At 39.4% G+C, this 23662-nt stretch overlaps 2 protein-coding genes across 4 annotated transcripts in view; both read left to right on the top strand.

The window, feature by feature from the left end:
• The first annotated feature begins 1375 nt into the window (after positions 1 to 1375).
• On the top strand, positions 1376 to 10084 carry tram1 (translocation associated membrane protein 1). The gene is made up of 11 exons (XM_059327238.1): positions 1376 to 1649; positions 3469 to 3532; positions 4954 to 5072; positions 5151 to 5267; positions 6005 to 6063; positions 6209 to 6293; positions 6477 to 6547; positions 6727 to 6831; positions 6922 to 7065; positions 8205 to 8356; positions 8868 to 10084. Exons 1-11 carry the CDS (start codon positions 1527 to 1529, stop codon positions 8936 to 8938), a joined length of 1110 nt encoding a protein of 369 aa, XP_059183221.1. The 5' UTR covers positions 1376 to 1526; the 3' UTR covers positions 8939 to 10084.
• Positions 10085 to 12371: 2287 nt separating this feature from the next.
• Positions 12372 to 23662, top strand: part of ncoa2 (nuclear receptor coactivator 2) — a 58792-nt gene continuing 47501 nt past the window's right edge. For 2 of the 3 annotated variants that reach the window (XM_059326664.1, XM_059326662.1), the window contains exon 1: positions 12372 to 12521. The gene's annotated coding sequence lies outside the window, so the exon portion shown is untranslated. Of the gene's footprint in view, positions 12522 to 12883; positions 13089 to 23662 lie in introns of those variants that run through there. The other variant, XM_059326663.1, reaches the window with a different exon arrangement.

The raw sequence follows: 23662 nt of genomic DNA, 5'->3' as shown, positions 1-23662 counted from the left end.
CCACTCTAGCGAGCTTGCTTTTATTCTTTGCATCCAGGTGCCATACCATGTGCTGATGTTAATTGTAGTGTCCATCCAGTATATACTGGCGGACTCCAAAACTCCTTATTTTCTAATCAAAAACAGTTGCTGATTGATTCTTTTAAAAGTGCTCTCAGAGTTTACCTTAATAGATAGGGTCTTATCAATTGTGCTTAAAATAGTACTTAAAATGTTTCACTATCTCAACCAGCTGGTAGTCACACTTTATGTCTGTGAATTTTAATATGTTGTATTTTTTTCATGTGTGATCAAATAAATCAAGGCAGCCCTTAATGAAAGAACAAACGCAGCTAAAAGTAAGGAGACCTCTGAGTTTCATTATCTCTTCATTAGTGTATCAAGTCACAAATACACTCAGTTCAAAGATCAGACTGATCTCAGGGCCGGATCTACCTGGCTGTTGGCCCCAATTAAACCCTCCTACTCCAAAACTTCTTGCTGATAGTCAGATAAGAAAATCAACCACTCCTATACCTGTGTGGTAAATATGAAGCACATAATACAGGGTGGTAACTTTCTGGAGACTTGTTGACACCTTGAGTTTGCCAGGCAGCCAAAAAAAGACATTTCTGTACTTTCTTTAACCCCCTTCAATTCAGATTTTGTATAGATTAGGCACACTGGTGAGCTTAAAAGTTGCTGGTTGGTGGATTTTGTTGCCTTTGGACAGAGCCAGACAGTTTTCCACTAGTATTTTTGTCTTTATGCTAAGCTAAGCTAACTAACATGATGGTTGTAGCATCACTGTCTCACCAGTAGGCCGGCTTTTGGCTAACATTCTATCAAAATTTCTCATTAACTACTTATATAAGTTATCATATTGTGTTTCCAATTAATATAGTGGTCTAACTTGTTATATTTCAAAGTGCATATTGTTTTAACCAGGTACATTAGCCTTGGGTTTACGAGAGTCGGCAAAACACAGGTGAAAGTAATGGTGAAGATAGCTACTATAGCTTCATATTTCTTCAACAGATCAGAAAAACTTGAGTGTTGTCAGTTTTCTCATCTAACTCATGGCAAGAAAGCAAAAATGGCATTTCATAAATGTGGAACTATTGTTAATGCAGCCGATGCATTTGACCATCTTTTACAGGCCCTTTGAGGCAGAATAGGAGAAGCTTGGATCAGTAACTAGGGGAAAAAAAAGCAATAGTATGTCAAGTAAAAGAAAAAAAATACATCTATAGGCTTATAATACTAAAAGCTTCTACTCCAAACCTCTAGGGAGCGGTAGAGAGCCCCAGCTGTTTCTCTCCTGTGCGTAAAAAGAGCGTCGTTGGTCAGGCGCAGCGCCTCTCTCCGTGGACCCTCCCACTAGCAGAAGAGTGACACGCCATTCAATTGCTGCCTGGCCCTTCGCTAGTAGGAAGCAGGAGGGAGCTTTGAGCGTTCTTCTTCTGAAGGATAATTATAATATCTGATAGTAAGCGACCACAACTAAGCTGCGTAAAAGCACAAAGTTGGGACCGAATCGTGTCGACATGGGGATCCGAAAAAAGACCAACAAGAATCCGCCAGTGCTGAGCCATGAGTTTATCATCCAGAACCATGCAGATATTGTTTCCTGTGTTGCTATGGTGTTCCTTCTCGGGCTGATGTTTGAGGTGAGTCTGGTCCACATGTTGAATGGGTTTGGGTCATGCGGGGATGCAAAGTACTACCAGGCAGGGTTGCGAGTACTCCCCATCTGTTCTCCTGGAAAGTGACATGGCTGTCTGATCTCTATTCTTCACACTACTTCCTCCCGTGATCGAAAGTTTTCTATCCACGGTGGCCTCGCTTTTGCTTTTAATCCACATTTATATCGAATAATTCGAGTAGTCTTTAACAAGCTTTTCGTAAAGATTAAATGTGTTTGTGTCATTATTAAGGCAACGTGGGCACTACAGTCCAGCTGGCAGCTTCCCATGTTGAAATCGATAATTCAAATTCTTCGTCTACAGGCCCGCGGTTTGAATATAAAACGCAAAGTTTTAAATATGCGACATTATTAATGAAAATATCTGAGTGTGTTGCAGAGTTGCAACATTGTGTCGACCCCGTTGGTAACAGCAGGCTGTTTTACAACGCGCTCGACTTGCTTAGTTTATACGTAGATGTGTTACGTGGCAATCATACAACGACGGAGAGGGCTGTCATCACAGAAACCCGCTTGCACCCAAACAGAAAGTTGTCCTCTGGGCTAAAACGGTGTTTTAAATGTAACTCGATGCTGCGGGCTAACAACCAGGACTCGCGCATACAGCGTGACCCTGTCCGTGCTGCAGGCTGCTCTACTTTCACTTAAATTTATGTTCATTTCGAGCATGTTTCGTCCAGAGTGAAAAGCAGCGCCATTAGTGTCAACAGGGCGATTATTTCAACTACTTCCTGTTTTTGTTCTACAAAGTAAAACCCCAGTCCACTAACAATCGTTGCAAAGTGTATATTTATCATAATAGAAGCATGAACATTTTTAAAGTAATGACATTGTATGACCAATTCTTTAAATGGTGAAAGCGTCTTTGGTGTAGTTCATTTAATTTGTTGTCCACGTAGTTATTTTGTTCTGAAGGAAGAATAAGCGACTTCCCGTTGTAACCGTGTTATCGTGGTGCAGCTCTGCTCGCTACACCTTCAGTTCACGGTCGGATAATTTTGAACTCCCACTCATTTTATTCCTACATAATAATACTTATTATTCCTGTAATAATGATAATAAACTTTATATTTTATTTGATAGCGCCTTTCATACAATAAATGCAGCACAAACTGTTAGGACAATAAGGATATTGCATGTCATGGAATTAACATAGAATGCCACAATTAATAGAAAATAAGAAGGAAAAGAAAACGCAACACAATAATAATAATAATAATAATAATAATAATAATAGTGAAAATATGGTACAAAGAAGATGAAAATATAATATTTAGAATGCATAATAAAAAAGATAGAAAATGAAACCTGGTGAATAAACATGATAAAAAATATGATTAATAGTGCCCATAAATAACACAGTGTAATGTATCATTTTATATATTCTATTCAGTTTCTCTATTTATTCTCTACACCTCTACAGAAGGTGTTAGTAGTACTTTATCACCTTTTTCTTTCTGTTGTCACAGCATTATTGCGTAATTCCCATATGTTCACATAGTTTCAGCGGAGCTTATCATATTATCAGCCAAAAATTGCTATATTATATTACTAAAATAAAACATTCAGTGACGTTGAAACCAATGTGTCACTTTAACTTCAACATTCATGTGAGTCATAGCTACAGTCACTCCAATATCGGCCTCGCAGGGAATCCTTGATATATATATATATATATATATATATATATATATATAAGCAAGCAGTGCTCTCTGATTTTACTATATCAAAAAAAGGCTTTTGTGCCTGTGCTTGCATTACTAATATGTCTTTTCCGTCTACAGGTCACCTCGAAGTTTGCGGTGTTATTCATAACGGTCCAGTACAATGTAACCATATCAACAAATGGTAAGTTGAATTGAGAGTATAATATCTATGGTGAGAGCAGATGATGTGTTAAAATAGTGCATGTTTTGTCTTCAACTATAATGCAGTATTTTCTTTGAGTTGTCCTGCTGGAAGCCTCTCATTTAGATTCTAGAGCGGTACTTGCGTGGCTTTACACAAACCCATTTGAGAGCTCCTTTTTTTTTTCTCCCTTTGGAGCTAAATTTAGTCCGCCTGATTTATAAAGTTCTCTTGTGGCAAGGTTGAGTTGGGTGAATTTGGGCTAAGGTGTAATATAGGCCTTTCAATCCAACCCCTGCGCGTTTCAAGGTTAGTAATTTCTTTGCCAACTTGAGATAATGTTGGAGGAATGCACGAGGAGTTTATTCATGCTCTGCTGTACAGGCTGCCAGCTGGTGATGCAGTTCTTATCAGAGAGACCTTACCACAGCTCTGTAACTTATTTACAGCGTGTATCTAATTAGACAAATAACATGCAGCACCTAAATCCCTCTGTAGTGAGCAAATTCAATACCAGCACTGTATTTTCTCTTTGTGTGCGTTGACTTTTACAAACGATTGGACTGATTTCGTCATGTGGTTGCATAAACTGTAAGCAAAGAAGTGCCAGTCTGGCTTTCACAAAGTGTTTGCAGGGACCTATGATCCTGTATCTCTGTGCTACAACTCATCACATTATTCACACTATTTCACAGATACCAGGTTAGAGTCTGTATATGTAACTTTAGAAAGACAGAAGTGGCTCTGTGTTTGACAGCTACTCTGCTGAGACAGTCGATATCTCTGGGATTTTCAAAGTGGTGTAATACTGCACAGTCGAGACGCACTAAGTCAAACGCCTTACCTCAGGCTTTAAGGTTATTAAGCATCTGAATCACTTGACTGGATTGCATTAAAAAAGCTTGACAGTTCATGTTAAGAATGAACTGGGTGCATCTGACATTTTGGTTACTAAGGGCACAGTTTACCCTGAAATCAAAAGCACACATTTTCCTATTACATGCAGTGCTATTAATCCATCTAGATTGTTTTGATGTTAGATGCTGAGTGTTGCAGATTAGATATGTCTGCATTCTTCTGACTATAATGGAACCAGGAAATAAGTTACTCAAGGCAATCCACAGACCTTTTTGTGATCAGTTTCATGTAGGAACTATTTTCTTTCTAATATAGTTCCTACCTGTTGAGCTAAATAGTTCTATTATATTTAAGAAAATCTATTTCAAGTCACACCAAAACAATATAGATCGATAAATTGCACTACAAGAGGAGGAGAAATATGATTTTGGAGTCTACTGGCCCTTTAAGATTTAACAGGGTGCATCTGTCATTTTGGATATTGCGAAACAAATTGCCAGATAAAAATAGAAAAATGCTATCATGCTTATTGTGATGACTGTCCGACCTCTATGCTTCTGCAGGGCCAGAGGAAACAGCTGTGAACCACTTCCACCACGGCATCAAGGACTTGGCCACCACCTTCTTCTACATGCTGGTGGCCATCATCATGCATGCCATCATCCAGGAGTATGTGCTCGATGTAAGTGAGGCACAAACCTGACACTTTAATCTCAGAGCGGACAGTTCTGCATTTTTAAATGGCTGTTCTTCTTTGCAGAAAATCAACAGGAAGAAGCACTTCTCCAAAACTAAGCACAGCAAGTTCAATGAGTCGGGCCAGCTCAGCGCCTTCTACTTATTCTCCTTCGGCTGGGGCGCAAGCATCCTGCTCTCTGTACGTACAACAGCTAAGCTTACATTGTTCTTGTTTACTTATGTTTGGAGCTGCAATGACTTATCAATTAGTTGTCAACTATTTCATCAAAATTAATTTAATTTAATAAAAAAATGCCAACTTTTTAATTATCAATCTAGTGTGAGTAAGGCTCAAAATTTTCAGATTCCAGCCTCTTAAAGTGAAAATATTATGATTTCTTAAAAAAAAAAAAAAATGTTATTCATTTGACAGGCAAAAGTACATACAGTGAGAAATAAAGACTTTTTTTCTTTTTCCAAAAACAACCCATTTCCCCTCCTCCCCCCTCCCAGTCCTACATAGTCTTGTTACAAATCAGAGAAAATGAGAAATAATACACATCCTTCCTTTTTACCATGAGCAGATAGAAAAATAAATGAGTACATGAAAAACAACAACATACAGGGATATAGCATTGTCCATGGGTTGAAATGAGGCAGAGAGAGAAATGAAATATGGTGAGAGGTTAATATTATGATTTCTTTACTACTATTTGACTGTAAATGGAATATCTTTGAGTTGTGAATAAAAACAAGACATTTGATCAACATTTTTCAGCATGTTCTCACATTTTATACACCAAACAACTATTCAAATATCCAGAAAATAATCAACAGATTGATTGTCAATGTACATAATTGTAAATTGGAGCCCTGAATATGATTTAAGCCCTAAAACATTCCATAATTGTAATTTAAATGCATCTCTTTCCTTAGGAAAACCTCCTGTCCAATCCAGTCACCTTGTGGGAGGGTTACCCCCATACACTGATGCCGTAAGTTTGTAATGTTGTGTGTGTCATTTTGAGATACTGTTTATTTCTCTTTGGTTTAAAAAGACAAAAAGCCAATCATATGTTATTTTATGAGAGCTAATGTGTGAATTATAAAACCTTTGCATTTCCTTACTCTTGCTTTCAGATTCCAGATGAAATTCTACTTCATTTGTCAGCTGGGCTACTGGTTACATGCTCTCCCAGAACTGTACTTCCAAAAGACAAAGAAGGTGTGTGTTTGTGTGGTGGCTCCTTGGTTTTAGAGTATTATGACGTACTGCAGCGTCTGTTTGGCTACTTCCTGTTTGACTTCCTTGATTATGTTGCATTGTTTAAAAGAATCGTACTCTCTTTGCATAATTCCACATGCAGAGTAAATATTTTGACCATTCTTCTTTGTGTTTACTGTTTAGGAGGATATTCCACGCCAGCTTGTGTACATCTTCCTGTATCTGGTCCACATTGCAGGCGCCTACATTCTGAAGTAAGAACCGCCACTTTAGAAGCCTGAAATTACGTGTGATTGTGTGGAACATGTGGCATTTCTCCTGTGTTTGTACACTGCCCTTCAGGAGAGGGTTTAGTGGTATCTAGTGTTGCCCCCCCTGTTGTTGCTCTTGTCAGTTGTAATAAAGAGGACTCATGTGTCCTTGTGTCTTTCAGTCTGAATCGTCTGGGTCTGGTCCTGCTGGTGCTGCACTACTTTGTCGAGCTCCTGTTCCACGTTTCCCGCCTAATCTACTTCAGCAACGAGAACAGACAAACAGGGTGAGTTGTCATATTCAGAATGATTGGGATTGGTCATTTGTGAAATGTTTACCAGTTATGAATTATTGATTTGTGCCTCTTGTCTTCCAGTTTCACCATATGGGCCGTCTTGTTTGTCCTTGCACGGCTGCTCACCTTGTCCTTGTCCGTCCTCACCGTGGGCTTCGGCCTCGTCACAGCTGAGAATCAAGGCTTTGATTTGGCTGCAGGAAACTTTAATGTCATTTTTGTTCGGTAAGTGTCAAGGTTATAATAGTTTTGGATTTTTTATCTATTTAGTTTATCGTTTAGTTATCGTTTTTTAAAAAGCTCTCATTTTTATTTTTATTTCAGTTGACGAAAATGTTTTTTCAATTCTAGATTTCGTTAACTATAATAACCTTGGTAAGTGTGTCTGACAAGACAAACTGGACTACTTAACCCTAAAACAATATTTTTAAAAGTGCTTACTCACTATTAATTCTCTGCAGGCAGCAGCATTCTCAAGTGATTCACACCTTTTGTCCAGTTTCACGATATGTTCTAATTCCCATGTGGCAAATCTGTCAACATCACCTTGGCCACTTAGAATAAAGGAACAACAGCTTATTTCTGCACTCGCCATGTAGTACTGAGGCTCAACAATCATACAGGAAGAGCTCCTTCATAGCAGAGGAAGAGAAGTCTTCACCAACACCAGCTCCAAGAAATTAGAATGAAATGCAACCACAATACATCACTACTGCTTCCTTTTATACACACATGTCTGTTTCACTGGATTATTGAAACATATTGGGGGACTGTACTCATGACTAGAAGCAGGAAGCACTCAAAAGGGTTTTCTGCACTTTTAAACAGTGACCTAAATCATAAAAAAATGGTATAAAAGTAGAATTTCTTCAATTCTGGAATCTATATGTACAGCGTTTTTTTTTTTTTTGAGTGCCTACAAGTGTTACCAATATTGGGGAAAAATATGTGGCCCTCACATGCTATACTGCTGAACTAACTATTTACATTTGTACAACCTATTTTGTCCTTTCATCTCTGCTCTGTGTAAACTGCCTGCGGTTTGGGTAAAGTTTCACTTAATTGTTAAAGAATCATCAGATATGGAAAATCTGATGACTGTTTCTGTTTTTTCAGTTTCTGGCTATGATAAATGGTGTTATTTTGATGATTTAAAAAAAAAAAAAAAAAAAAAAAAAGAAGTTTTTTTTTTGCCTTTTAAATCCATTAGCTTGTTTTGGAATTGAGAGGGTTAACAGAAGTCAAATTTTGTATCAAATTTTTAGCAGTATCACTGTCTCTCACACACACACACACACACACACACACACACATGCAGTCTTTATTACATTTCTGATTTACTGACTCTTTTCACTCTCTAATAGGATAACTGTCCTGGCTGCTATCTGCCTCACTCAGGCCTTCATGATGTGGAAATTTATCAACTTCCAGCTGCGCCGGTGGAGAGAGCATGCCCAAGCTCAGACTTTGAAAAAGAAACAAATTCCTCCCAAGAGCAAATCAAAGAAAGACAAAGGTGAGCAACAAGCACAAAGTAAAGAACCGATCACAGAAAACCCCTTTACAATACAAATATTAATAAAACAATGGTGTAGATATATTATCATATATTGTCAGAATGAACCACATAAAATATTGTTGGAAAAATAAATAACCTACTGATATTCTTAATAGCTTTATAGGATTCCTTGACCCAGAATATGTATATTTTGACACAAAGGTTGACCTTTTAAGTGGCTTGGAAGATAAATTGGCTCTCACAGACTTTATATGGCTGCCATCTCTGATTCGCCATCTTGATGAAGTGGCGCCCATCAAAAATTGAAACCTATGGTGATGGCGAGCATGTGAAAAAAATTTGTTTGTCCCACGTGTTCCCATTCTTCTCAAACCTGGTCCTAAGCTGTCTGACTATAAGCAGAAATATCAAATTTGCCGTACTGGCTTATAATCATAGTGTCCATGCGTTCATACATTTAATTATTTAATCATATAAAGCTTACTTTTGTTGTGTCCTTTGTTTTCAGCTAATGGCGTAAATGGCGTGAACTCCCACGGAGCTGATTCACCAAGAGCAAGAAAAGAGAAGTCATCATAAATACATTGCACCTCAGCCCCCTCTCTATCACCCCCTTCTCAAAGAACCATCTTCCCCCGAGCCTCCGCGGCTCTATCCGACCAACAGTCCCTCCAGCTCCTCGACCATCATAAGCATTTTCAGCTCCCACACAGGACTGACCTCCCAGCTGGACTTCACGGGCCAGAATGCATTTAGCTTTGCTTGTCGCCAGTCGTCCAGCACGCCTTGATTTAACAATCATTGCTCTGCTGTGCCATTCCAAATGAAAAGAAAACAAATTCCGAAATAAACTATGAGAAACAAAAAAGAGCTTATTTAAGAAGTGCCTATTGATACAGATTGTTTTGTACAGGGTGTGTAATTTTAAAATTTCAGGAATGATGACCTCAGTGTTTAATGTTTCTCCCAAGTCGGGTCATTTCATGCTTTTTCCTAAATAGTGTGTATTCCAGCTTGTGATTTATTACCTTTTTTTTCTCGTATTTATAAGTGATAGCCCAGCTCCGCTTCTTTGCCACTGACTCCTGTCCCCCTTTTGAGGGATATTTGTAAACATTGTATGAAGTTTATGAATTTCCTTATATTTCTTTATTTTCCCATCAGTGAAGGTTGCATACAGTCTTCAGGATTCAGACCACACATTTAAACTATCGCAGCAAGACATTGTTAGAATGTTTTTACCATGTCACTGGCTAACAGACACCTAAAGATGGAGATAAAGTTTTTTAATATCCATTCATGGATAGAATAAGAAGAGGGGTTAAAAGCAGCCAAGGAAAACATCTCCCTGTGTTACTGTAAGTAGATTCACAGTTCAGTATTGCGCAAAACTGCCAGCAAAGACGTAGTAACCTGATGTAGCATTTAGTTATCCGAGCAGCTTTGTAATTACAACAACATATTCCTTGCCATGAAATGATCCTGACTCTATTGCAGTTCTGCCTATAACACTGTCGGTAAATGAACACACTTAGAGTGATACATTTTTATAAAAGATGGATAGGAAAACCAGGAAAAACATTCCTTAAGTGAGTTTGATTGAATCACTGTCTCGTATGGTCCTTTATCATTTGCTGTTTAATAGGTTTTACTGTATATGTTTGGCCTTGCATCTTATTGCTTACCTTTAAAATGTCCACAAGAATGATTTGTTGTTAAAGCCCAGACCGAGAATGAGAAAACCATATTTTGTTTGGCTGTGCCACCCCCACCCACCCACCCACTATATACTGTGCCAAATGATTGACTGTTGATATATGCCTTTCACTTACATGCCATAAAATGAATTTACGAAGCTATGGAGAGCAGTGAACTGTATTGGAAGAATCGATCACCTAGGTAACACTGGCTTATTGTAAAGAATGAACCCATTAGCTAATTTTAGGTACACAGTAGTGAGTCATGGTTGCCTTGGGCAGTATATCAGCAGTATTTGGTTTTCTCAACTTGTCCTGATGGTTTATCTATTCTACATAGGAATAAAATGTTTTATTGAAAAAAGACCTGAAGTATTATTTTTTCTTTAACTTATATAACCTAGTATCACAAATTTACCTCAAAGGGGGACTTTTCTGTCCGTGCAGCATATGACATCCTGGATAAGGAAAAACTAACCCAAAAAATATTTTAATGGGAAAAAAATTGAAGGGATGAGGGGGTGTTGTGTGCACGGAATAATAGTGGAATTTGCTTCAAAATGGACATATAGACTGCACATAACAAAAAAATAAAAGTGGCATGTCAGTGCCAAGAACAAAATTTCCAAAAATGGAGGAATTTTCAATTTAAGTTTTATTTAATGTCATAGTAGCAAGGCCGTAGCCAGAGTTTTAGAAGTACTGAGGTCCCCCATAACCCTCTCCTCACCACTTTCAGAGCAGAAAGGTCCAAAAAGAAGGCCTGTAAAATGTTTTAAATATTTGGTTTGCAATAGTTTACTTATTCAGTTAACTTTTCAGTTACTGTGTACATTTTAAACCAAAACATGATGGTGTGGATGGTGTTTGAAAGCCTTCTCCACATACAATACGCACACAAATATTTGTTTTGTACTGTGTAAAGCTACAAGTCCTGCCCTGAGCTAAACAAAGACAAACTGGAGCAACTGCGAGAAAAACCTACACAAATGGCGGTGTGGTGGTTGAATGTGTCTACATGGAGTTTCTGGTCTCTACAGTCTTTATAAAAACATGTAGAAACCACCCTGTTGATATTTCACCTGCCGACACTTGGTGGCGCTGCTGCTCACGCTTTAATCTCGAGAACACGCCTGCTTGCTTGTTTGATCCATGGATAGTTGACCACACAGTAAATCACGGTAGCTATAAGTGGGACACGCTTATTTGAAATATTTCTAGGGCTTGTTATGTAGGTTTGCCATGTGTATTTTTAATACATTTTATTCATTTCTTATAATAGCCAAATGGAGTTTGTTGAAAAAATTTGGGGGACATTTTACTGTCAGTGATAAGTATTATAGCAACTGGTCAATATTTACATTAACTAGGTTAGATTAAAATGTAACTTAAAAATCTTTAAGGGAAACTTCCTTTTACCACCCATTTTGTTTGCGACACATATCTTTCACAGATCTTTTATAGGTTGATATAAATATTTATTATCTTATATACATACATGTTAGTAAGCAGTATTCCCACTGGTGTAAATGTACATAAATTGTTTCCTATTCCCACTTTTCCCCCCTTATATGTGCAACCCTGACTTGGGATGGGGGTTATACTTTGCCCACCGTTTAAACCACAGGATATATTAAAACGTTCGCTACTGACAGTCGTGACTCGGTGGTGTCTTTAACCCTCTGGAGTCACCAATCACGCCAACATTATCAAATCTTATGACTTCTTCATTATGTCATGGCGTAAAAACGAAGCAGTGTGTTTCCCTGCCGTCAACTTCCCTCTAAAATACTGTCTTAAAACTCCATGCCAGTTTTTGTTTGATGATGATAGGACAAGTAAAACCGGAGATAAGGTCAATTATTTTAGTATAAAAATATAGAACTAGATGTTATCCTCATTTCACCTCTTATATGCAACTTGTGTCCACATTTGCAACATTTTGTTGTGTTTCTTTGGGTTCAAAATGTTGATACAGTAAATCAAAGTGAAAAAATAATTATCAGGTCATAAAGGTGAGGTTGTGCTGATAAAAAAAAGATACCGACATGACGTGGTAAACATTGTTTTAAGTGTTATATACAGGCAGAATGAAAATGGTTCAAAAACGTCCAAAATAGCCCCAGACTCCAGAGGGTTAAGTAACTGTCAGATTAAATGTCAACAAATGAATGCTGCTCGACCAAATATCAAGTATGGTGTCATCCTAACAGGTAAATCGCCGTAGGGTTGCTCACGAACCCCGGCGGTACTGAGTTGATAGTGCTGAGCCCCGTGATGTGGTTTGGTGTGGGGGAGGATAGCTGCAGCTACCAGCCAGATAAACACTCAGCATTGGTTTGCACAGCAGGAGTAACATGGCGGCACAGTTAGCCAGCAGAAATGTTGTTTCACTACCGCGAAGGTCAGAGCGGCGTCTGATAAACGGAATTTAACAACGAGGACACAGCCGAAAGTATTAAATCGTAAGTAGCCACACGTGTTGGTGCTCCTTGTTGAGACGGGACGTGGTGTTTTCGTTGTGAAATCCATGATCCAATGCGAGGTCTTCAATCTCGGTTGTGTGTCTGTCTGGCACAGGCTCTCGCTTCGGCGTTAGCTTATTAGCAAGCGTTAGCTTCTGGCTAAGCCCGCTGCCTGTGTCAATACTGTTTTCTGCAGCAAACTCAATTAGACGGCTCAGACAGCACGCTTGAAAGCGAGTTATTGCAATGTGTATCAGCTGTTTTTATTTAACGGCAATGTGGCCACTTGTACGTTTCATGCGAAGTGATATGTGGCGTGCACAATACTTTCATATGTCATTGTTTTTTGTGCTGAGTGAGCGGGTGACCGTGCACACAACACCGGACGAAGTTCGCCAGTACAGCAGGAACGGAGTTAGCATGCTAACTGTTTAGCTGCAGGCTAGTCTGGCTGTCGTTGTCAGAATATATGAGTGAGTCAGGACAGTTCTGACCATGTGTTTGAGCGGGCTGTTAACCTTGTTTGTTGTGGTATTAACCAAGTCTCGGTGCTACTTGCTACGTTAGGTAAGTTGACGAAATTTCTGCATTTGTGTTCAGGGTGCAAGGGACCATTCTCATTTTTGCTGAACTAATGTTTCTCTTGTGTTTGGCTGGTGTTACTATGCAATGTCGAGGTGCCCTACTACTGGGCTAGTTAGCAGCCATGCTATAATGCGAGCATTTTGACTGTTATAAACCAGTAGCTTCAAACATTTGACAAAAACTATTCGGAAAGTTGGACTCAGCCACGCACTAAACATAAACCTACTCTCGCTCTACGCTCAAGCGTGGAAGAGGGAAACAGTGCTTGCAGTTTGTTGTGACACTGCTTTCCAAAAACGTCATAAAACTTATAATTATGTTTAACACAATCAGGTGGCATCGTAATTACAAGGCACGTACGATTCATTGTGGAGATGTAAATAGAAGCTTTAATTGAATACAGAAGATACTCTGAAAATGTAAAGCACCCATGCTGTATGGGGGGATGCTGCTTAGAGGTTTGACTTGTGTGTTGCTTTGTTGTGCCTGTGTCGAGAGTGCACTGCACTCCTTTTAAGGGCTCTCCTGCTTGACTGATTCAGGACTATACAGGCAGACAGCTTGTGCCATTTCAGTGATTGTCAACGCTCCTCTCAGTAATGCTGGAGGAACGCATCTTGTGGAACCAGTTGAGCAGTTTCTGTTGCATCACTCTGCCCACCTGATGGTGCACAGCACTCGTGTCACATCACTGATATGAGATTTAACATGACATGTTGTCCAGCTGCGGTTTGGCTGCAACTTTAGGGCTTTCTGTGAAGATGTGTTGAATTTCAGTCAGATATAATGGTAGTCCTATGCAAAGTCAAGGAGTTTAAAAGAAACAATGGTGGCATGTGGCTGATTTTTTTTATTTATTAACAGCACATTAAAAAATCCAGAGTATATGGATGCACGCATGTGCTCTGTTAACCACTTTAAACCTACTCTCCTGTCAGCCTGAGTAGCATATTATCTCTAAGGCATAGTGCCTGAAGTTATTGACTTTTTAAGTTGTGCTCAAACAAAACTCGCTCTCTGCAAGTATTCTTTTTCTGTGGATATTGGCTGCCACAGTTCTTTCTTGGAAGACAAGCGAACAAGTGAAATTTTCTCTACAACTGACTATTTAAAATTTGAGTGTGTTAGACGAGGACACGGAGTGTACATATGACACCTGCAACAACCCTCTCCTAGTTACAAAGAATGCGGTCCCGATTAAATGGAAGCCTGCATTCCTACAGTATGTAGTATTGCTTTTCTTGTATGTTTTATTTAAGGTCAAAGCATACTAGACTGTTAGTAATTGTATAATGGGGTTTTCAGTACGCTAAATATACGTTGCGACTTAACAATGCAATAGAACGATTGTTTGGATGATGACAGTACTGGAATTCATGTGAGCGTGTATGCAAGTATGTGGATGTTTATACAAGGATAACTGGCTGGAGGTTTTCACACACTGACTTGGCACAGTTGGTGCAATGGGTGTTACCTAGAAGTATTTCTCCGCCTGAACACATTGTAAACTACAGCTCTAGCAACAGGTTTGTGACCGAATAATGCACATGGTTCGGAAACAATCTGTACATCCATGTCTTGCCTGCGAGTTGTTTTCTTTCAGTCTGGGCTCCACTGAGCCCTGTAATTTCCTTCACACAAACCCATCTTTATATATTGTTGTTTAGCTCGCTTTGGTTTGGTTGCCTATTCCACTTGTTCAGTGCGTGTTCACAATTTTATAAAACAAAGCTGTATTTTTCGCTGCACTTGGAGACAAGCCTCTCATCTTGTAATCACTGACTTTTGCCCTGTGATAGGCTTCGCTTTGTTGCGTCACCAGTGATACTGTAATCATCTGACCCTTGTTCTGTAGCATACGCTGCCAGTTCTTTGGTTGTTGTCTGTCACTGCGGCCAAATATTATAGTTCAGTAATGAGATTTTAGCACTGCAGTCCCATTATAATGATACTTTAATTACATATTTGGCAGTAGTGAGAATTATACTTAACACTGATTGATATTTTCAGTGCAATATCAGGAGTCCCATCTAGCTACATTTCATTACACTTAGATCCTATATAAATTATCCCCCTGATAAAGACAGTATCTGAGCATACTGTATAGGATTTGTTCAGTAAATTCAAATGAAATTTTGTTTTTGTGTATCACAGCAAATCACTGCATGACACACGGATGTTGGGGTGAATACCTAAATCACATGAGGTAATTCTGGCTCATTGTTATTAGGGCATTAGGCTTATCCGAACAACTGAACTTATTTCAGGCTTGCAACCAAATCCCCATTCAAACCATAAGCCGTTTTAGAAGAATTAACACATGTCTTCAAAACTCATCTCTAGGCATTTAGACTAATTTACAGTTGAAATTATTTGTCAGTTAATTAAATTCTAATTATTAATATTTCCTTAATCTTCTGTGATAGAAAATTAAATGTCTTTAGGGCTTAGTTGGCCAAAACAAGCAATTTTTAATATGTCAACAGATTTATCAATAATTAAGCTAATCATTAGCTGCAGCCTCATTATTTGAACATTCTTGTAAAAAATACTAATTGACAAGTTAAATCCCATTGAAAGAAATGCCATGTTGGAGAAATCTCTTAAGTCTAAGGTACACTTCTGTTTATGACCGATCACATTTTAACTACTCTGCTCCTCTTGTTTCCACACTTCTCTTTGCTAACAACATTACGTTGACTCATTTGAACCAGGCAGGAAAATGACATCCTTGTTTCTGCAGCTCCTAAACAACACCATAGCCTTCCGTCTCACACAGGCTTTTTAATGTCCTACTCCTGGGCTCTTTAAAAAAAAAAAGCAGTGTCAAATGACAACATCCAGCGCTGAGAGGCTGGCAGGAATCTGGCCTTTCATGAAGATGTTGCATAGTATTCCTTGCAGAAGATTTACGAATTACGTTTTCCTGCCTTTTACATCTTTTATTTCAGAAAATAAAATGATTTAGACCAAACCGCAAGAAAGACAGGTTAAACAAACACACAAGAAACCTTGCAGCTTCTCGTCAAGTTCAGATGTAACAGATCAGACTATGTTGTGTTATCTGTCCATCACATGCTGTATAAGGGCCACAGTGTATTCTTGACATGATGCACCGCTCCCCTTGGTATCTGTTTGCCTTGTCTCACTGGGCATCTCACCCTGCTGTCTCTGCGTTTGTGTTGTCATGGAAACAGCAGTGTGACAGGTCCTGGGTGGGCGTGAGGGATGAGCTGTGGGGAAATGGCCAGGTTTTTACAGCGAAGGGAGAGAGGAGCGGAGGGGGGGACGGCAGAGATGGTTGATGGAAAGCTGAGAGGGCTCTGACATGGAAGAGGAGGAGCCGGAGTATTTACTCCCTCTCTGCTTCGAGGCATGTTGTCATTGTGTTGTTTCGCTGACCTCAAATCAGCAATCCCATCTATCTGGGCTAAGAGTAGGTCCTGTCTTGTTAACAGCAGCCTGTACAGAATCCTTTCTTGTGGTTCAACCGTAGAACTGAAATTATCCAAGTACAGTGCTCGTCATTAAACAGTTGACGATTTAACCATGAAGAGTTGTCAAATATATGCTAAAATGCCGGCTTTGCTCGGGATCAACTGGAGGTATTCCCATGATTTCACAGTTGTTTGTTGACGATATTGAGCCAAGTGATTGGGCCCAAATTTGCTCTGGGATAACTCGCACCTTAAGTGTTTGGCTATCAAGATGTCCAGTCTGTGATGGATGCCCGTGGTAAAGTACGCTTCTCAAAGGGAACATTTAGGAGCAGATCAACCTGGGGCGGATTTTTGTAATTGTTTTTAATGAGAGTGAAGCGCTTGCTAAGCTCCTTGTTTTTCTCCTTTACATGGCTCACGTTTTGCAGTAGCCCCTTAAACATCTTGAGTAGAAAAAAAGTGCCCTACATCATGAGTTAATTTTCCTATTGTCCAATCAGATGGAAGGATAGCAGAATGTCAAACTGTCCCTGACTCATTCTAAAATATAGAGCCAGACTGATATGGGTTTTTTGTGACAGATGCTGATACTGATTTTAGACCAGGAGAATTTATTGATAACCTATGTGGTGGCTAATATAGTCATTTTTTGAGATTGGAATGAAAATAAACCTTTTTTGTGGATTGTGCACTGATTTTTCACGACTCTGCAAAGGTACACAGAGAGCTACTTTTAATGATGTTTAACATGTTTAACAAACAATGTATACATTGCTAGCCAATTATATAAATGATAACTGAGGAAATAAAGAATAGATAGGAATACAATAAATGGCTAAATATTACTGTTTAATTTCAGTGAATAGCTAACACCATTTCTAAATCACACTAAACAACATTTTCTGCATTATATATTATGTTAAAAAAGTCTTCATAATGGCATAAATCGGACATCGTATACACTATAATGATAATGTCTCTCAACTGATATATCTGTCGGGCTCTACCAAAAAAAGCTTTGAACTAACCATGATCCAGGCGAAGTTCCTGGACCAGGAGGTGGCACTTCCTGTCATTTCTCCTCTTTCTGAATATCTAATGCTCCCACAGATATCTGTTTCTATGTGTCCAACATATTATTTGAGAACAGCTCCTCAACTTCGGTCCGAGCCAGAGCAAGTGCCCTCTGCCTGTCCATTTTCTGTGCTATTAAATAAATTAATAAAATAGGCTACAGATCTGTGAGTTTACAGCAAAATAACAATTAGGCTTAGGGCAGGTGAATTGGTGATTGCTGTCTTTTTTTTAATTTATTATTTTTACTGCAAAAAGCACACCGTCTGATCGTGATGTTAAGCTCTACATTGGCAGACAAATGCACTGTTGAAGTGTCCTTGACTCGTCTGTGATCATTTTCCAGGTGGGGTAATTCTCTGTGGCAGTCGGTTTGTGTTAGAATGATATGGCCAGTTATTTGAAGCTGTAATGTTTTTAAAAGTGAGATTTGTAACCTCACACCACCGTGCTCTACTCCCATGGAGACTCCACTGGGGCTCCAAGGATCTTGAGCCTCACAGGCAATCCAATGATTTCGACGGTCCACGCTGCTCCACTTATGTAGGTCAGCTACAGCAAAGTGCATATTGATCTCCCAAGCTAAATGATATTGTGGTGTCTACTGCTCATTGCTAAGAAGGTGCCCTCAGCCAGTTTGGCTTGAACAGAGGAGACAACAGAGGTCACATGACTATGTGACAATGCTTCTGCAGCTGTTTTCCATTGTGTCGTGAGGCTGGTATTGCTTTGCTGTACAATATGGTAGATCTAATAACTGCTACTATTTTGAATATGTACTCAGCTCATTTTCATTCAAGCTTCCCACAGTCGTCACAGATCTCATTGTGGTAATAAAATATACAATTTATAAAGCAATTACTTAAAGTTAAAGGTTATAAAATGCTTTATGGAAAAAGGCATGAAACAGCCTGTCCTCCCCTCAGAGGATGACAAAGGTAGACCATAAAAGATGATGGTACCCTTTAAATTAGTTCATGACTGGGTAGAGTTATACATAAAGGTTAGAGAGCGTGCTTTGAAGTCTTAATTTGTGCGAGTGGGTGAATTGCTTTCCCCTCTGCCACAATGTGTTTGTGGCACTGGGTGCTAGCATGTGGTTGGCACCTTTCCCGCTGCCCAGGGTGGAATCCTTGGCACTGAGGGAGGGAGAGAAAACTTGGATTGAGCAAGCTGCCTGCTGGAGTTGGGTGGGTGGTCCAAAAATATGCAGCGTGAATCTGCCCTGAGAAAATCTGGTGTACCATCTTATTCGGGAATGGAGGTAAAATGGCAGCATCGCAGGCTGGGCTGAGGTAGTATGGAACGACATGTGCAGAGCAGCAGCAGCATTTCTCACTCACTTGTCATAAAGCCAGAGGAATGTGGGGATTCAGTTTCAGGCTTTTCACTTCTGTACACATTGTGAGGGTCAAACTCTGACCAGCAGGATTTCTCTTTCTCTCTCTCTCTCTCCTGCTCTCTCATTTGCTCTCTCTCTCTCTCTCTCTCTCTCTCTCTCTCTCTCTCTCTCTCTCTCTCTCTCTCTCCCGTTCGCTGCTGACTCAGCAGTGTTCCTTCTGTGACCTATAATATGGTTTTGCTTGCTTTATCTTTACCGTTTCCAGCGGGGAAGGGAATCTCCTTAGCTGACCTGTGTTTTCCATCCCCACTATACAGTTTAGGTACACAGTAGGTTAATATTATGGCTAAATTAAGCACTACCCCATCAGCTGAAGTACTTGTTTTCCTTTTATTAATCACAGAGAGCATAAAATGTTGCACAGGTTCACGAGCCTCATATCACGCCCCGTTAACTCCCACAATTAACCATAAATGGTGACTGAAACGACCAGTATGAGTAGGTGAACATGGTGCGCATGTAAATCAGCTCAATGTTAAGTTCCCTGATGGACATGAAGCCATATTTTTTTAATACAAGTAATCTAGCAGCAGTTTTCTCAGTTGGCCATTAAACCCAGCGTGATATCATAAAACTTCCTTCAGAGTGCACCAATTATTTCCCCCTGTTTGAGATGGTGTAATCAAAATAATATGTTACTGTAAGAGTATATTTAAAAAAGGAAAGATTTTTCTGAAACCGAGAGAGTTGGTGATTCAAGGTTGACACCAGTTGGCTTCTTGTTTCTGGCATGACCAGAGAGAGTGGATGTGTCAGAAACTATGAGACTGTCAGCACTCCTGATCCATCTGCAAACACACCAGGTTTTATTTTCATAGATTACGTGTTGAAGATGCTTAGGTCAAGCAAACATGAAGGCTTAGTGTTTATTATGTTTTGCAAGGATGACTAGCTACGAAAACACCTGCTGTGTTAATCGTGATGCAGGAATGTGTCGCCAAAATGCAACAGTGTGGCTCTTGAAGGCCCTTTTTGGACAACAGTGGAGCTTTATAGCGTAGACTGGACACCAAAGCAATGTCAGTCTCTTGCTGATATGGTAAATGTATTGTTGGGGTATGGTTTATGAGAGCTGTTAATAATAATAAGATAAAATACGGTAGGTCTTTTTTTAAATTTATTGTGGAAAGGACCTTCCCCCAGCAATGACCATGCACTACATACAGTATGTAGGAACTGAGATGCCGTGGGCTCATCCGCCCACTAAAAGGCCAGCTCTTTTTAATCAAATGGTAATGACGGTTGCTCTGTTACTAAGCTAAAGGCCATTTTGTCCTCACTAACACAGTGAGTTAATTCCTGCTGAAGTCCCTGAGTTTTTAGAAAGATTGTTTTTGTCTTAACATTTTTCCTCTCATTTTGGTTTTTGTGTGTTTGTTCTAATGGTGATTGTGTTGTGGGTCATATTTGCAAGCACTGAAATTCTGCATTACTTTTTAACTATCCCCCCCCCCCCCTCACACACACACACACACACACATGGAGCTGTGTGAGTGTGCATGTGTTTGTTTGCATGTCAAAGTGCTTCCATTCATGCCTTTACTCCCGAGATTTGTGGTTTTGGCACCTGAAGATGTGGGCCGTCAAAACAAAACCGCCTCCCATCTCATCTGGCAGTGGAGTGCAAAACAAAGGCACTCATTGGAGAGGAGATTACACAGGAGAGGCAGAGCCATGATGTTACACTGATGCTCCTGCTCCAGGAGCTGACAGACAATATCTTAATTTAAAAACACAGCTTTGGGGTGGAGCTCTCTAACCCTTAATAGAAATGCAGGATTCGTACAGATGCTGAAAATCAAAAACGCTACACTAAAATTCAAGGTTAAAAGTTCTTGGGTTAAACTTTTCAGTTTTAATGTGTCACCCTTCTGTAGAATGCTGTCAGGAAACATTTTGGTTGTTTATAGAACAATAACCTCTAATTTACTGTGACAAAGAAGTGAACATTTGTATAGTGTATTATACTGTATTTACTGTATATTATGTATAAATCTTCACAGCTGTAAGTTGATGGAAATGCTTGAAAATGAACCTTAAAAATGATTGAAAAGTGCTTGAATTGACTTGGAAAATGTATAGGAACCCTGGAAATTAATATAGGAGATGAAGGAATTAAGTAATCTCACCATACATTAAATAAAAATGGAAAATTCACATCAGAGGTGTTTTTGGAAAATTACCTAACACTAATAAGACACTTTCAAACAAAACTCCTTATGTTGAATATCTTTCCGTGCTGTGTGTATGTCATAAATGTACATTACAAACAGCATACCCAGAGAGATAAATGCCTCCACTGTCTCTGAAAAGAAGACCAGAGTCCTGTTTGACCTGGCAGAGTTTCATCCGTGGTTAGTGGCTACTAATTCAGCTGGAAACAGAGGAGCATGCTTGTTGTCACTGTAAATTAATAATTTGTATGATACCTGTTGGTTATTCTCAACATAGCTGTTGTTAGGGTTATAAGGGTAGGAGCTGTCAAACATTACACTACAGACATCGCAACATATTTACTTCAAACATGAGTGTTGATATATATATATATTTTTTTTTTACAGAAAACTAAATGCAGAAAAAAACTTGATTTTTGCTGTTGTTAGTGACTGTGTCAGTGACTCGCTTTGCTAAATAAAGGTTAAATAGCCATAGGGTCGGCCTGACCTGGCTGTCACTGAGTGTTTCAGCAGGGGACTGTGTGAATGGAGAGAATGACAGAGAGAGGGTGAGAAGACTGCTTCACTTTGCTCTTTGCTCTGTCTGGTCCAATTACATGTTCCACTGTCAGAGCAGCAGCGCTCTTAATCAGGTAATGCTGGGGTTTAAAGTCATCCCCCTAAACGTGCTCTACAGATTATTACCCTTCTCACATGTTGGTTCAGTGGAGCAGACAACCACTATGAACCTCTTTCTCTGCTTCATCGACTTTCTTCTACCTAATTTAAGCCAAATTGAACTACTTTTATTGAGTTGTGTTTTAAAGATTGGTCAGATACTGTATGTGCGTTTGCTGTGAGTCTGAGCGTCGGCCTGTCACATTGTCTCAGTCTTTGGCTGATAAAGTGACATAGTTGTGTCAGCTGATCTCCTCCTTCCCCTCCGTACTAACATGGCACCTCCTTATCCTGAGTCTGCTTCCACTGTATAGCCTTGGGCCACCACGGGAACTAATTCCTTACAAACTGTGACAGGCAATAAAAGATGGTGGACCCGCACACATACACAGGCACAATAGATATGCATTTGACATGCAGACCAGTCACAAGATGAGCTCCAAAACACAGTTATAAGCATTATGCAATCAGCTGTACACACAAATTGTTCTTTTCGCCCACACCCCTTCTCACTCTCTAACTCTGCATCTCCAAGGCTCTTTGAGCTACATGCACATTTGCCTTCTCTTGTCATTTAACTCTTTAACCCTTTTATTAGAACTTATCAGTCTCATTATGATACGTACACGTGTGTTTACTGACCCTGATGTCACAGCTGAAGGAGCTGCGTGCTGCTATTTGAGCAACAGATGCGAAGGCACCTGGCACAGTGTTGCATCTGCATCCAAGCGGCCCATTAAACTCTTGTGCCAAATCAGTGGCAAAGTGTACTAAATTGAGTGTTTTATGTGATGAACCATGTATATATTGATGTCACCAAGACCGCCTTCTTCATCATACCCCTCTGTACAATAATGGTGAAATCAACTGTTTTTTGTGATCTTTAATAGCTTGTGTTTTATTCTATTTGACTTGATCACTGTTTACAACAGTTCACTTATGTTTCCTCTTGCTGTTTGGTTAACACATGGAAGTGACCATGCTCAGAGTACAAACAGGGTTAGAACTTCATCATTTTTATGTACTGTTGAGTTATATATGATTGATTTTGTCTTTCTGAATACATCCCTTTTGAACCATGACATTGTTGATGGATGATCTAGTTTGTGTGTGGTAGTTCCTTTGGTAAAAGTACTGAGGTTACGGTTTTCTTTCTTACAATTTCCATCATTTCTCAATCACACATCTAACGTTAAAATCAACTTTTTTTTAAAAATCCATCTGCATAAACAAATGTTGCACGCAAGTGACAAATACTTCATTTTCTTGTTGTTTTTTAAAAACAAAATAGCAATGCCATGTTCCTACTTTAAGGATTAAAGAAAATATCTAGGGCAGGGATGATTTAAATCCTCATAGGTTTAAGTTAAGAGACCAATAATCGTATATCTTAAATAAGGTTTGCGAAAAGGTATTTCACATATCATCTATCATGGTATTCCTGGTCAGGAGGCCCTTGTTTTTCTTTACAGTTAGACATCTCCCCAGAGTAACCCTGTACAACCTCATTCCTGTCATTTTGCTATTGAGCATGGCCATTGACGTAGATGCGTACAAAATGTTCTGCAGCATCCCAACACATAACTGAGGCAGTTGGTTTTGGATAGTTGCAGCAAGTACCATGGCCAGTCCATGGGTTAAATCCTGCTGCCTAGGAAACAATACTCGTTAAGCCTTTTAAAGCCCCAGTTGTGGCGAAACATGTATACTTTTGCCGCCCTGTGACTTATACATATGACAAAGTCTTTGCTTGGCAGAATAATCTGATTGTGTGATTTACCACACCTCGCAGTTGCTCCTTTGTAG

Source organism: Centropristis striata, chromosome 23, assembly GCF_030273125.1.
Source record: "Centropristis striata isolate RG_2023a ecotype Rhode Island chromosome 23, C.striata_1.0, whole genome shotgun sequence".
NCBI classification, from domain to species: Eukaryota; Metazoa; Chordata; class Actinopteri; order Perciformes; family Serranidae; genus Centropristis; species Centropristis striata.
The sequence above is the reverse complement of the archived record's forward strand: the minus strand, read 5'-3'. Positions and strand labels throughout refer to the sequence as shown.